Source organism: Dromiciops gliroides, chromosome 3 (assembly GCF_019393635.1).
Source record: "Dromiciops gliroides isolate mDroGli1 chromosome 3, mDroGli1.pri, whole genome shotgun sequence".
Classification (NCBI taxonomy): domain Eukaryota; kingdom Metazoa; phylum Chordata; class Mammalia; order Microbiotheria; family Microbiotheriidae; genus Dromiciops; species Dromiciops gliroides.
Genome location: NC_057863.1, coordinates 281,710,790 through 281,724,260, shown reverse-complemented (window position 1 = coordinate 281,724,260; position 13,471 = coordinate 281,710,790). Strand labels below are relative to the sequence as shown.

Sequence of the window (13,471 nt, the reverse complement as noted above, 5' to 3'; positions counted from 1 at the left end):
TTGTTATATTCAAAATGGTTCTAAAACTCTAGGAAACAGTTTAGCATAACAGTCCATTTTTTTATGCCCTGTATTTTCCTGAAGTTAATTTTTTTCATATATCAGATACTCAACAAAATTCAAATGACAAATACAGTATAAGCACACTTAAGAGTCTAAAGAGAGATACAATGTTCTTAGTGTGGTTACTACCAAATAGTCCATTAGCATTCTTACGATGGAAGTATCCCTTGGCTTTCATTATACTCTTCTACAAAGCACATGTGAGAAAGGCATAAAGGTGTCTCTTCCTCTGATTAAGCAGTGTTATTTATTTACTTGAAAACCTTCTGACCTCTTTGACTTCTAACTTAATCCTTTCCTTAGCCTCTTCCCTCTCCCTTTTCCTAGTACAGGAAAAACTTTTCAACCAAAATGACTGGCATTTCTTGGCATTCTGGCTTTTTTTTTTTGTATTGCAATCCCACTCTGTGTGTGTGTGTGTGTGTGTATGTGTATGAGAGAGAAAGAAAAGAAAGCACATATATATTTCTTTAATAGTAATGCTGTATTTGCAACAACCAAGTCATCAGGAATTGCACTGATTCACCATTACTAAAATTGGAATTCTCTTCAAAGGAACATTATGACCACCAGAAAATTTCCATGTTATGATAACCAAAGGTCTGTGGTGAGGAGATAAATAAGAACCAGCCTGGGTCCAAATAACATCTCCTTGGAGGAACTACTGAGCTGTATCTTTGTATTTAAGATATTATTATTACCTGAATGAGAATGGAGGCGGGGAGGGGAAGACAGCAGACAGCATCTGCTGCCGAGATTTTTTCATCCTAAAGAAATCAAAATAGTTACCCTGAACTTTATGATATGTGATAGTTGGTGGTGGTGTCTACAGGGAAAGTGCACCACCACTCTGTATGAAATCTGCACATAGCCTAGAAGGGATGGTATTATAGAGGTATAACACATGTTCATGGGTTGCTCTACCCAACTAGGGCAGGAATTGGAGGGGGGAAGAAGGGGCTTTTATTTAGATGAGTCCTAGAAATTATGGCTTCAAGGAATGCTTTGGCCCACGGCAAATGCCTTTAGAACTACCTTTTAGCAATTCTGGTTATTTTCAAGTAAGTCTAAAGTTGGGACAATGGGGGGTGGCCACTGCATCTCAAATCCTAAATAGATCTGTGCTACTGTCTATGACTTGAGCAAGAATTTAATAAAGAGAATATCGTTTCCACTGCTTCAGTGAGTGACAGTGACTTCAATGGAAGTACAAAATATCTATCACTAAAGGGTTATGTACAGAGTCTATTGCACAGTCTTTTCTGTGGAGGGCAATGACATAAGTAGAACCTTATTTTATAAGAAGGTACCTAAGTAATCATGGATATTCTTAGCATTTTGTACCTCAATGGTTAATATAGATCACCATGTGATTTATTTGGTCATGGTATCTACCACTCATCTTAGAGAATGTCAAAATGATTAGATCTAGCTTTATCACTCTCTCGACTATCACAAAAGGGCAAGTCTAAAAATGCAAAGTTGGTCTACGTGGTTTTAACAAATGCAAAAATTTCAAACCAATGGCTCAAAAAAAGGAAATGTAAATAATGAAAATACACCATTAATATTAACATGTTTTTTTCTATAAAACTGGGCTATTTATATCAGCAGCTGTGTATTTATTTATCCTAGTAAATAAATTTTGCTTTCATCAGCACTTATAAGTGATAATTTAGAAAATTACAGTGTTGTTAACAAATTTAAATTTGTCTTGATTTTTTTCAACTAATAGCTGCAAGTGCCCCTCCAACTTTTATTTGTATTATCATTCCTAAGAGTGTAACACACCAGAGATGATTTATTAAAATATCTCACTGAAATCAATTTTGCTTGTTTTTAAACAATGCAAAAAAGTTACAAATACACTGTCATGAGCTTGAAACATTGTTTTAAAGAATTGTAAAGTAAAAATTGCTTAGTAAAAATTATTAAATGTCTGAATTCAGTTTTCACATAAAAAAATATATTTTTATTACAACACTGAACAATTAAGGCCACAACACTTTAGTAAGATTTTCAGAGTGTACTTCTTATACTAATATTATCAGTAGAAATAAATACCAATACCATGGTCACAATGTCCAAACCCCAAGAAAACAAATAATTAACTTACAGTACAAAGTTCATTATCAGCAACTTTCTTTCAGAAGTCATAATTATTTTCAAGTATAAATTGCAACATGTGCTTGGAGACCACAAACAATAAATATGTATTTATAGAATTGTACATGACTTTGACTTTCTCTCCTGATTAGCTGATGAAGGTTCCATATGGTTTTGCCCTGTGTGGTTTTGGTTTTCATCTTTTCTCTCTTTCCCAACATTTACTTGATCTCCTATTGGTCTTGCTTCTGCAATTACGAGTGGCTCAGCAATAGGCTTTGCTTCGAGAATACTCGGCACATTTTTTTGAGTTGCCATTGACTTCCTCTTAAAAAGAGAAACCTAAAAAAAGGCAATTGACAGAACTCTTTGAAAGAACTGACAGAACAAATGACTTTCTACTTAATGCCATACATACATGCATTAACATCTTTCCACTGGGTATTATGATTATTATATCACATCGTTAGAGCACAAAGATTAGGATTGTGTATAAATGCACCAGAATAAAATATTCCTAGACCATGAAGCATCATTTGTTTCTTCTTATTATTCAATAATGTTCAATTCTACCCAAAACTAGTAAAACAAGTCCCAGGGCATGACTTTTACATTCCCTGTACTTTTAACTCTGTTCTGGAAATATCTGGAGTCCATCCATCCTGATCAGTGTTCTTCTTTCCCCCACATACCTTTTAAAAATTACCCTTTTTGGGGCAGCTAGGTGGCGCAGTGGATAGAGCACCGGCCCTGAATTCAGGAGGACCTGAGTTCAGGTCCGGCCTCAGACACTTAACACTTACTAGCTGTGTGACCCTGGGCAAGTCACTTAACTCCAATTGCCTCACACCCCCCCCCCCGCAAAAAAAATTACCCTTTTTCTGCTTTTAGCATTTCCTTACCTCATTCTGAACTTTAGAGTTCTTGACACTATCTTTATAGACTGTAATATTCTTTTGTATTTATACTCCATCTACTTTTGCTTTCAGAATCTTTTGCATATGTCCATTTCATTTTATTTTATTTTTTTGCGGGGCAATGGGGGTTAAATGACTTGCCAAAGGTCACACAGCTAGTAAGTGTCAAGTGTCAGGCTGGATTTGAACTCAGGTACTCCTGAATCCAGGGTTGGTGTTTTATCCACTGTGCCACCTAGCTGCCCCGAACATGTCCATTTTAAATCTAGGTAGTTCAATGATCAGTTTCCCCCTTTCCCCTCATTGGCATTATTTCCTTTTGTGACTTCAGACTGCCCTTAAAGAGTGTTACTCTATGTGAACCTACAAATATTTTCCCCAAACCTTTTGATACCCGTTCTTCCCAAATCATGTCAGACAATGCCCCATTTTGTCTCCTTCCCTATTACAAATCCTTACATGGTTCCAATAATTTCTTTTTCATTTTTTCTTTTTTTTTTTTTTTTGGTGAGGCAATTGAGGTTAAGTGACTTTCCCAGAGTCACACAACTAGTAAGTGTCAAGTGTCTGGGGCCGGAGTTGAACTCGGGTCCTCCTGAATCCAGGGCCGGTGCTTTATCCATTGTACCACCTAGCTGCCCCTCCAATAATTTCTAATTCAACAATCGACCATCTCCCCCTTTTTGATGAAAATTAGGAGCAGCATGAAAGTTTCAGTAATTGTTTCTTCCACTTTTTGAAATAGACAATTATCATTAAGACAAGCCAAAAAATATTAAGAGCTCCTCTTCTGGCAAGAAAGAGCACTCCATCTAATGTTTGGAGTCCCCCCATTAATACTATACCATGTCTTCAAGCTAGGTTTGTGATCAGTTTCCCAAACTACTTCTTCCCCAATTCCTCTTTCTGTGCAAGTAATTGTAAGGGGCTAAAATTCTAGCTAGTCTGTCTAAAATATCTAATGAGTGGTCGCCAATAAATTATAAGCTTTAGCAAGAGTTAGACTTTTAAGCATTTATTAAAGAGAATAAGAATTTGGTGAAGAGAGAGAAAGAGATATGTCTACATTTATCTATCTCAGGGGGCGTGCATTTTAGCTCCACTCTCCACAAGAGTCTTCACAAGAGAGAGAGAACCACCCCTTCTTCATCCCATAAGCCTCCTGTGAAACTGGGAACATCCCATCCACTCGTGCATACACATCTCCAAGCTAATTGGCCTTGATTGACAGTACCCACAAGCAAACATCACTTCCTGACACCAAGGAAAGCCGTATGGCTTGCCCTCAGAAGCCTTCTCCTCATGGCGGAGCTTTCCTACAGTAACTCTCCAGCAGGTGGCGTCATTCCAATCGTTACAGTGTCCTCTCATGACAATATTATATCTGTCTCCGCTGATCTTTGCTCAAATGTTCTTCATCATGCTTCCCTGTTATGATCCCCAAGTTTTCTTTAATATACTAAGTATATTGCCTACTTCCCACTCCTCTGTTTTACTTCTAATCTTCTTGCATAAGATATTTCAGATCCATATTCTAATATTGTGCCCCATTCCACAAAATCTCAGTAAAACCTCTGAGATCAAAGTTTTTCTTGATTTAGGATTGCCAGTCCCCCTTATTTATTATACATACTTTGTACTATTTATAAATAGACATCAGAGGTCATGAGTTTTACCAATGCCTTTTTTCTTGGATTTTGACCTTCTGAGCTTTTTTACTGCTCTTTTTCTTCCTATATGTAGCTTTCTTCATTCATGGTATTTAACTTAGTGGATAAATATAGAATATCTTCCCACTTCTCTTTCTCTCTCTCTCTTTGCAGGGCAATAAGGGTTAAGTGACTTGCCCTGGGTCACACAGCTAGTAAGTGTCAAGTGTCTGAAGCCACATTTGAACTCGGGTCCTTCTGAATCCAGGGCTGGTGCTTTATCCACTGTGCCACCTAGCTGCCCTGCCCCCACTTCTCTTTTGATTAGATCTATAAGATTCCAGGAAAATGAATGCATATATACATATGTGTGTATGTATGTATGTATGTATGTATGCACATATGTCACCAGCCACTGTTAGGTGTCCTTCATCCCTGACAGAAAGCTCATCACATTTCTGCATTTTAAGCTGTGGGCCAGAAATCTAAAAACTTCCTCAGATGCTACCTATTCAGAATATGCCAGAAGTATTCTGACTGAGGTGGCATTCAGAAGGTCAACTGTCTACCTCATTCTACAGAATATATTTCTACTGCTGTTTTCTAAGTTTCCATGAGGTTTTTTTTGGCTGCCACATCACACTGCTGACTAGTACTGAACTCACAGTCCATTAAACTATCGTTTTCATTTGAACTCTTGTCTAAACATGTCTTCCCTCATATTAGAATCATACAGCTTATTTTTTGAATCTAAGTTTTTAAATGGTATAGTACTTTACATTCATCACTATTATATTCCAACTCATTATATTAGCTCCAATTCATTGTTTTAGCCTATCAAGATCTTTTGGATTAAATTGTCATCCTTTTCAACTTCATGTCTTCCCTAAATGTAATAAACACATCACTTATGACTTAATTCTACTATCCCCAAACACCTCATGTCTCCATTTATTCTCCAATTTACTTGTAGAGTGGTTACAACATGAACACATAAGGAATCAATGCTCTGTAGTTTTTGATTTTAGAAGCATAGGAGCCATTGATATATAAGTACACATATGAATAGGAAATAAGAATGTCCGTTTAAATCTAAACATGATATACAATCATAAAATAATTGCTTATCTGGTAATAAATAGGGTCAAAAAGCATGGGCTACAGAAATAAAACAGTATTTCTAAGGAACAGTGGTTGGGGATACTTGGGAAGAGCTGGCTCTGTACTTCAGGGTGGTTAACTGATCAGAGCTGACAGAGGTTTCACCCAAAAGCCAAAGTGTAGATGACCCCAGGGCCCCAGTCAAATGGAAGTTGACAGTAATTAATCTTGGAATTAGAAAGTGGTTGTTTGACTAACATGAATAATAGTAAGCTCAAGGGTACAGACCGAGAGAAAAATCTATTAATGTAGTCAAAGCCTAAGTTAGATTTTTTTTTTTGGCTGGTTTGTCACAGTGTTGATTATATTGAACTGACAATCTACTAAAACTAAAAGGGAAGTTATGATAGGGAACCGCTGGAAGGGAATGCTTAAAACTGTGAACCCGTGCCAAATTGAGTAAAATGAAACTGGTTATGTAGTTGAACTTTCTGTGATGGATTTCAATGGACAAGATGGGAAAAGAGGTATACTGCTGGAGAAAATGAGACTGTCATAAAAGCAAGGGGCATGATTCTTAGGGAATTGATTTCACTCCTTTATCCTCTATGGTACTGTCATCAAAGGGTTAACTCTACATTCACCAGAAAGAAATGAGACAAGGAATCAGCTGATGTTGATGTACCCTGCTTGGCTGTAAAGCCCTAGAGTTTATGAAATGAATCCTAAAAAAAGGAAAGTTTTCTGTTTTGTTAAATAGCTCACTAAAGTAGAACATCCAGATGAAAGTGTATTCTCAAGAGCTAACAACATTCAGGTCCAAATAAAATTGCACTGACTATTTTGTAGGTGAAACATCTGGTGATTCCTAAGTAATGTCCAGTCACAAAGTATCCTTTGCTGTCCATTAAAAATCAAGGTTCTAATCTGGCCATCAGCAATAAGGGGCAGACTTCTGGCAGAGTCAGAGTAAAAGTATCCATGCTGTAAGGTCCAGAAATGATCAAGGCAATTTAAAAATGAATTTTGATACTCTGAATATAGCATTTTAAAATGTAAAATGCCTCTATTTAAAATACACTACTAATCCAACTCCCCAGCATACCACAGGGCATTTGTTCTTGATCTTGCAAAAGCACAAGGTCCATGTAAAGCCTCTTTCAATTATGTTTTCCCTCTTTTGTTTGACTCTTAGCAGGATGTGATTAGGTCAGAGGCTATAGATGTCATGCAAGAGCTATTAAAAATATCTTGACCAAACCAGATATTTCTTTTCTTAAACCCAGAAACGAGACAGAATTGTTTTGACACCATTAATGTCCAACCTTGATTTCATTTTCCTTACATTACATATATTTGGCTCAGTTTGTGTGAGCTCTTATGTGCTGTTAGTGTTACAGAAACTCCCTTTCCCCCTCAATTAAAATGTGGAACATAAATAAATTGGGTTAGCCTCCAACTCAGGTAATGCTTAAGACCGAACTCCTTAGCCTGACATTCAAGACTCCCTACAGAGTATCATAATGACCTGACCCCAATCTACCTTTCCAGCTTTCTTTCTCATTGCTTCCTGGCCCAGACCCTCTTGTCCAGCCAGAGAAATATGCATATTAGGCCCAGAGAGGGGCTTTCCTTTTCCCACTTAATGCTATTACCACCACTTGGAATGCTATTACTGGTTCTCTCTACTGAGTTAAATACTAACCAATCTCTAAGGTCCCAGTAAATTTCCATCACCACCATGATGTTTTCCCTGAAAACTCCATTTGGAAGTAATCTTTTTCTCAGTTTAATTAGCATCTACTGTCTAAGTTACTCAATTGGCATTTATCCCTTTCTACTTTATATTGTGACTTTCTATTTTATGTATTTACATCTTTTTTTGCCAACCAGGCTCTAAGTTTCTAGACAGATCTAGCGTCCTATCATTCTTTGTATCCCCCAGAATGCCTTAGCATATAGCAGGCACATATATATAGCATATAGCACATAGCAGGCATTCATTATCTTTGACTGCCTCATTTGGTACTGGAACCAAATGGTTAAAGATCTTGAGAATCAGGAGACTCAGGCTTTTTTCCCTTTTGTGGGCACTGATTACATGGGTGGCCTTAAGAGTATTATTTACTTAATTTCTATATACCTCAGATTTCACTGAAAAAGGAAATATCAATTATCTTTCTACATTCAACCTCATGGCAATGTTATATGGGTTAGAAAAAGTCTAGGTTAAATATTAGTTCTAGTTAAGGGACACATACAAAGAAATATCTAGGATGGAGACTGAGAAATTCTTATTATAAAATATTTTTATTTTGTCATCTTAAAGAACTAAGTATTTTAATATTTTAACATCTAGAATTTTATGGGTGTGGTTAGTCTTATGACCTTGGCCAAAGTCACTCAACCTTTCTGAGCCTCAGTTTCATTATCTGTAACAAGAGAGAGTAGGACAAGATGGCCTCTTATGTCCCTTCCTGTTCTAAATCCATGATACTATAGTTCCATTGGTTTTAAAAATATATTTTATTTATTTCATTAACTATCTCCCAATTATACATAAAAATTTTTAACATTCATTTTTAAAAATTGAATTCCAAATCCTGCCCCTCCCTCCTGCCCCTCTCCTCTCCTTAAGAGGGCAAAAAATTTGTTAATTACACTATCTCAGCCATATTGTGAAAGAAACCAAGGACAAAAAAGGGAAAAAAATAAAGTAAAAAAAGTATGCTTCAATCTGCATTAAGAGTCCATATGGTTCCATTGTTTAACAGCTATCCTTTTGCTAATGTAGGCTGCGACCCTTTTATAACTTACTCTGTCTTCGACAGATGCTGTGGTCAAAATATTCATCACTCTATAGCTAACCTGACAATGAGCTTCTTTAAAGCCATCTAGCTAAAAAAATTTTCATTCATTAGACTATAATAGTATTGAAAAATATATGCCCAGGGGCAGCTAGGTGGCACAGTGGATAAAGCACCGGCCCTGGATTCAGGAGGACCTGAGTTCAAATCCGGCCTCAGACACTTGACACTAGCTGTGTCACCCTGGGCAACTCACTTAACCCTCATTGCCCTGGAAAAAAAAAAAAGAAAAAATATATGCCCAAAATGTCATTCTATATTTTGGAGTCAGGAATATGTAAAATTTTAAAATGCCATACTATAAATATTAGTGATGAATAGCAATATATTAGTTCTGTGAATCAAAGAACTTCAGAGATGAAAGGAACCTTAGAGATCACCTAGTCCAACCTCTCATTTTATAGATGAGGCGACTCAGACTCAGAGAGATTAAGTGCCTTGTCTCAGATGAAAAAAAAACAAACTGGTTAATAAGAGGGAAGATTAGAACCTATCTGTTTGGGAGTATAAGATCCTCAATTTAGTATTGAAAAGTACCTTAAAGGGCAATTAATTCTTCATTTTTACAAATAAGAAAAATGAGGCCTAAGTTCCTACAGGTATTAAGTGGCAGAACTGGGATTTGACTGAATTAGGCCTTGAAGACAGAAAAAGACTTCAATAGGGGAGAGTTCATTCCAGAGATGGGATCACATGAGTAGAAATATGGCAATATGAGAGCACATATGAGAACGTGTGAGGGAGAAGAGGCTAATTTGGCTATATCTGGACTTAGCACACCAGTGTCCTTTCCACTACACGATGAGCTATGGCAAAATAATTCATGGGACACTTCTGAAAAGCATACTGGAGCTACTTATTTGATAAATAATTTTAAACTGTCACCCACCCCCAACCATGATTAAAACCAGTGTTAAGATTCAAATATTTCTTCCAATTTGCCTTCGTGGCTTTACTTAGGTCTCTTTTTCTCACTCCCTTACTTTTCAAGTGTCTTCCCCCTCACAATTTTCCTCTTTTTGACATTCTTCCTAGTTTTAATACTGAAAACTATTTCTACTTTGCTCTTGTGCTCACCCCACACCAATCCAAATATCTCTATCGATTCTACATCAAGGGGAACCTGTTCAGTTTTCCCCTGCCGGGGTTAGTATCCCACAATATAAAACACTGTTATGTAGTTGAATAGCAGAATTTTTAGCTAACAAAATGGCTATAAAACATGATGATTGATTCTCCACTCGAGTAGTTCTCGTTCTCTTACATGCTCCCATTTTCTTTGCAGGAAACAAATCTGAAATATAACTCCTACATAAATGCTTATACATGATCATGTAATCCTTGAAAGCATGACCTCAATTAATTTGCTCACTGCAGCCAACAAGAAGTCAAAAGAAGCCTGCCCCTACTGGTGCTCCTGCCTGAATCAGGAGCCTGGACTTGAGGTGCCTTCACATTTGGGGCACTTATCTTTGTTCTTTCATGTCCCTCCTGGCTCCTCCTTTTCTAGGTACTACACTAAGGGCTTTCTGCTACAGTTTTAATGCAGAGGCAATCATTTCTTATTTTAAATTTTGGTTTTCAATTATATTTTTATTAAATAACTATACTTATATGAATGGGAGAAGAAGCATAAACTTTGTGACAATTTTGGCAAAATACTCGGAAGAAAAGACGTTATGTTAATCTAGAAATAGGCCTAGAGGGCAGCTAGGTGGTGCAATGGATAAAGTACCAGCTCTCAGGATGACCTGAGTTCAAATCCAGCCTCAGACACTTGACACTTACTAGCTGTGTGACCCTGGGCAAGTCACTTAACCCTCATTGCCCTGAAAAAAAAAATGAATGAATAAATAGATAGATACATAAATAAATAAGTAAATAGATAATAAAATAAAAAAGAGGCCTAGAGCAGTCATCTGCCTCCTCATTCAAATGCAGGCAGGAAAGAGAGCAAGGATGAAAAGGTTTGGTCTCTGGAACTTTCAGTATATGTGCTCTGTTCTAAGGCACAGGCCAAAAGAAAAGCTCCTTTCCATCAAGCAAAGTAAGCAAACCAGAAACAGCCCCAGAGTATCTGTGAATCAATCCTCTGTTACATGGGGGATGGCACAGGGCTGGCTTCCCATTGGCTAGTGCCTTTTGCACACTACATAAAGATGGGAAAACATATGGCCTCACTTCTCCACATCTCAATAGGCCATAAAACATATTTATCAAAAGAATGAAAATATCTGAGTAAAGAAGCCAGGAGGATTGACTCAATACTCATGTATCTGCAACAAGACAGATATTAATTTCACTTACCGTTCGTGATTTTTTAAGAAGTCTATTTGGTGCTACTATAAAATATTCTTGGACTTCTGAATTGCGTGGTGTACGTTCATTTGTGTTTCCTAAAAGAGAATTACACCTTTAGAAATATATTTCTAATTACTAAAAAAAAAAGCATTAACTTAATATTTCCACTGAAAACAACCAAGAACCGAATTTGAGATGATGATTCAGAAAACTGCTAATAATACTTGGCACTAGTCAGCCCACAGATGGAAAATTGTGCTCAATTCTGGAACACGACATATAAAGGAGATGTTGACAAACTAGAGTGTGCCTGGGGAAGGGTTTGTTATTGTTGTTCAGTCGTTTCCAATTTTTTGTTACTCCATTTGGGGTTTTCTTGGGCAAGAATGGTTTGCCATTTCCCTTCTTCAGCTCATTTTACAGATAAGGAAACTGAGGCAAAGAGGGTTACGTGACTTGTCCAGGGTCACACAGCTAGTGTCTGGGGCCAGGTTTGAACTCACAAAGGAGTGTTCCGGCTTCAATGCCTGGTGCTCTATCCACTGTGCCACCTAGATGCCTCAGTGGAAAGATACTACAGCAAAATAGTGACAGAACCTGAAATCATGCTCTTAGGGGATAATTTTTAAGAACTGGAGGAATTTAGGCAGGAGAAAAGACGACAATAGTACAGCAGAGAGAATACTGAGATCTGGTGTCTGAGCACCTAGGTCTGAATCCTTGCTGTGCCAAGATCCCTGTGTGACCTTGAGCAAGTCACTTAACTTCCCTGGTTTCAGTTTCTTTGTAAAGTGGCTAGTAGATGTAATCTGGCAGCTTTAGTTCTCTTGTTTCAAGACTTCTATGTGAAGTCTTTAGACTGCCTTTACTGTTGGGGCCCTTCTTCTCAGACTCTCTTCAATCTAACTACTTTGTGTTTGGGGCAGCTAGGTAGTATAGTGGACAGAGCACTGGGCCTGGCATCAGGAAGACTTAAGTTCAAATCAGGTTTCAGATATTTACTAGCGGTGTGACCCTTGGGCAAGTCACTTAACTCCGTTTGCCTCAGTTTCCTCATCTGTAAAATGAGCTGGAGAAGAAAATAGCAAACCACTTCAGTATCTCTGCAAGAAAACCCCAAAAGTGATCACAAAGAGTAGGACATGACTGAAACACCTCAACCACAACAAAACTTTGTTTAATCTCTTTATATTTATTGTTATGCACTTATGAACAACAGACTTGTTGTTCCCTTCCTTGCCACCACCTACTCTTCCCACTTCCTCCACCTCTATACTTGCTCCTGGCAAGTAGTTACTGTTGCATTCATTGCATTTGTATCCCTAGAGCCTGGTAAAGAGAGACAATAAATATGTGTTCTTTCATTGATGGGCCTTGTGTGATATTATATCTGCCTTCAAATAGCTGACATGGAAAAGCTAGAAGTATATAGTTCCAAGGGAAAGAACTAGGGCTAATGGGCAAAAGCTATGGGGAGACTCAGTTTAACAGAAATCATTCTAACATTTATACCTAAAAAAGAAATGGGGGGGGGGGGAGAGCTAGGTGGTGCAGTGGATAAAACACCGGCCCTGCCCTGGATTCAGGAGGATCTGAGTTCAAATCTAGCCTCAGACACTTGACACTTACTAACTGTGTGACCCTGGGCAAGTCACTTAACTCTCATTACCTTGAAAAAAAAGAAAAAGAAAAAGAAAAAGAAACTGGATGCCCTGTGAGGGATTAAGCTCACTGTTACTTAAATGTTCAAGAGGAAAGGCAGGAAATTGTAGGGGATTCTTGCTAAATTTAAGAGTCTATGATTCATGATTAAGTACTACCAATCTGAAAGCATGTATAGATAGCAGACAAAATGTCCAAACTATGCTTCAGGAGCTAATGTTAAATATAAACCAAAACACCAGAAAATATCTCCTTGATAAATGAACTGTTGCACTTCAAAGAGAAATAGATTACAGGTGTTCTGATTTATACTTAAACTGATAGTGAACTTTACCTGGGTGAAGCCTGTCTGGATATTTCAATTGTACTCATGGTTCTACCTCAATTGCTTTTAATTCAAAACATTCAACAATTTAAAGTGCATGAATTAAAGGGCAGCTAGGTGGTGCAGTGGATAAAGCACCGGCCCTGGATTCAGGAGGACCTGAGTTCAAATCTGGCTTCAGAGACTTGACACTTACTAGCTGTGTGACCCTGGGGAAGTCACTTAACCCTCATTGCCCTGCAATAAACAAGTAAACAAACAAACAAACATAAATAAATAAAGTGCATGAATTAAGTAAGAAGCAAGGACAAGTAATAAAGGAGGAAGGAAAAAGCAGGGCATAGTTCTGAAAGAATAGTGTTTAGTTAGGACTGTCAAAGAGCAGAATTCAGAAAGAGCTGAGACAGTTTTTTGGTTATGAGGGGAAAGGAAGAGGCTCAAAGAAGGGATCAGTCAAGAGGGGTAGGTAGGATGACAATA

At 37.6% G+C, this 13,471-nt stretch overlaps 1 protein-coding gene across 2 annotated transcripts in view; it reads right to left on the bottom strand.

Annotated features, from left to right (window-relative positions):
* Positions 1–532: 532 nt before the first annotated feature.
* RPGR (retinitis pigmentosa GTPase regulator) overlaps positions 533–13,471 on the bottom strand; it is an 88,899-nt gene continuing 75,960 nt past the window's right edge. For both annotated transcript variants that reach the window (XM_043991843.1, XM_043991844.1), the window contains 2 exons: positions 11,011–11,099; positions 533–2,511 (listed from right to left, as the gene is read on the bottom strand). In XM_043991843.1, the coding sequence (XP_043847778.1) occupies positions 2,281–2,511; positions 11,011–11,099 (320 nt within the window). In that variant the 3' untranslated portion in view covers positions 533–2,280. The remainder of the gene's footprint in view (positions 2,512–11,010; positions 11,100–13,471) is intronic.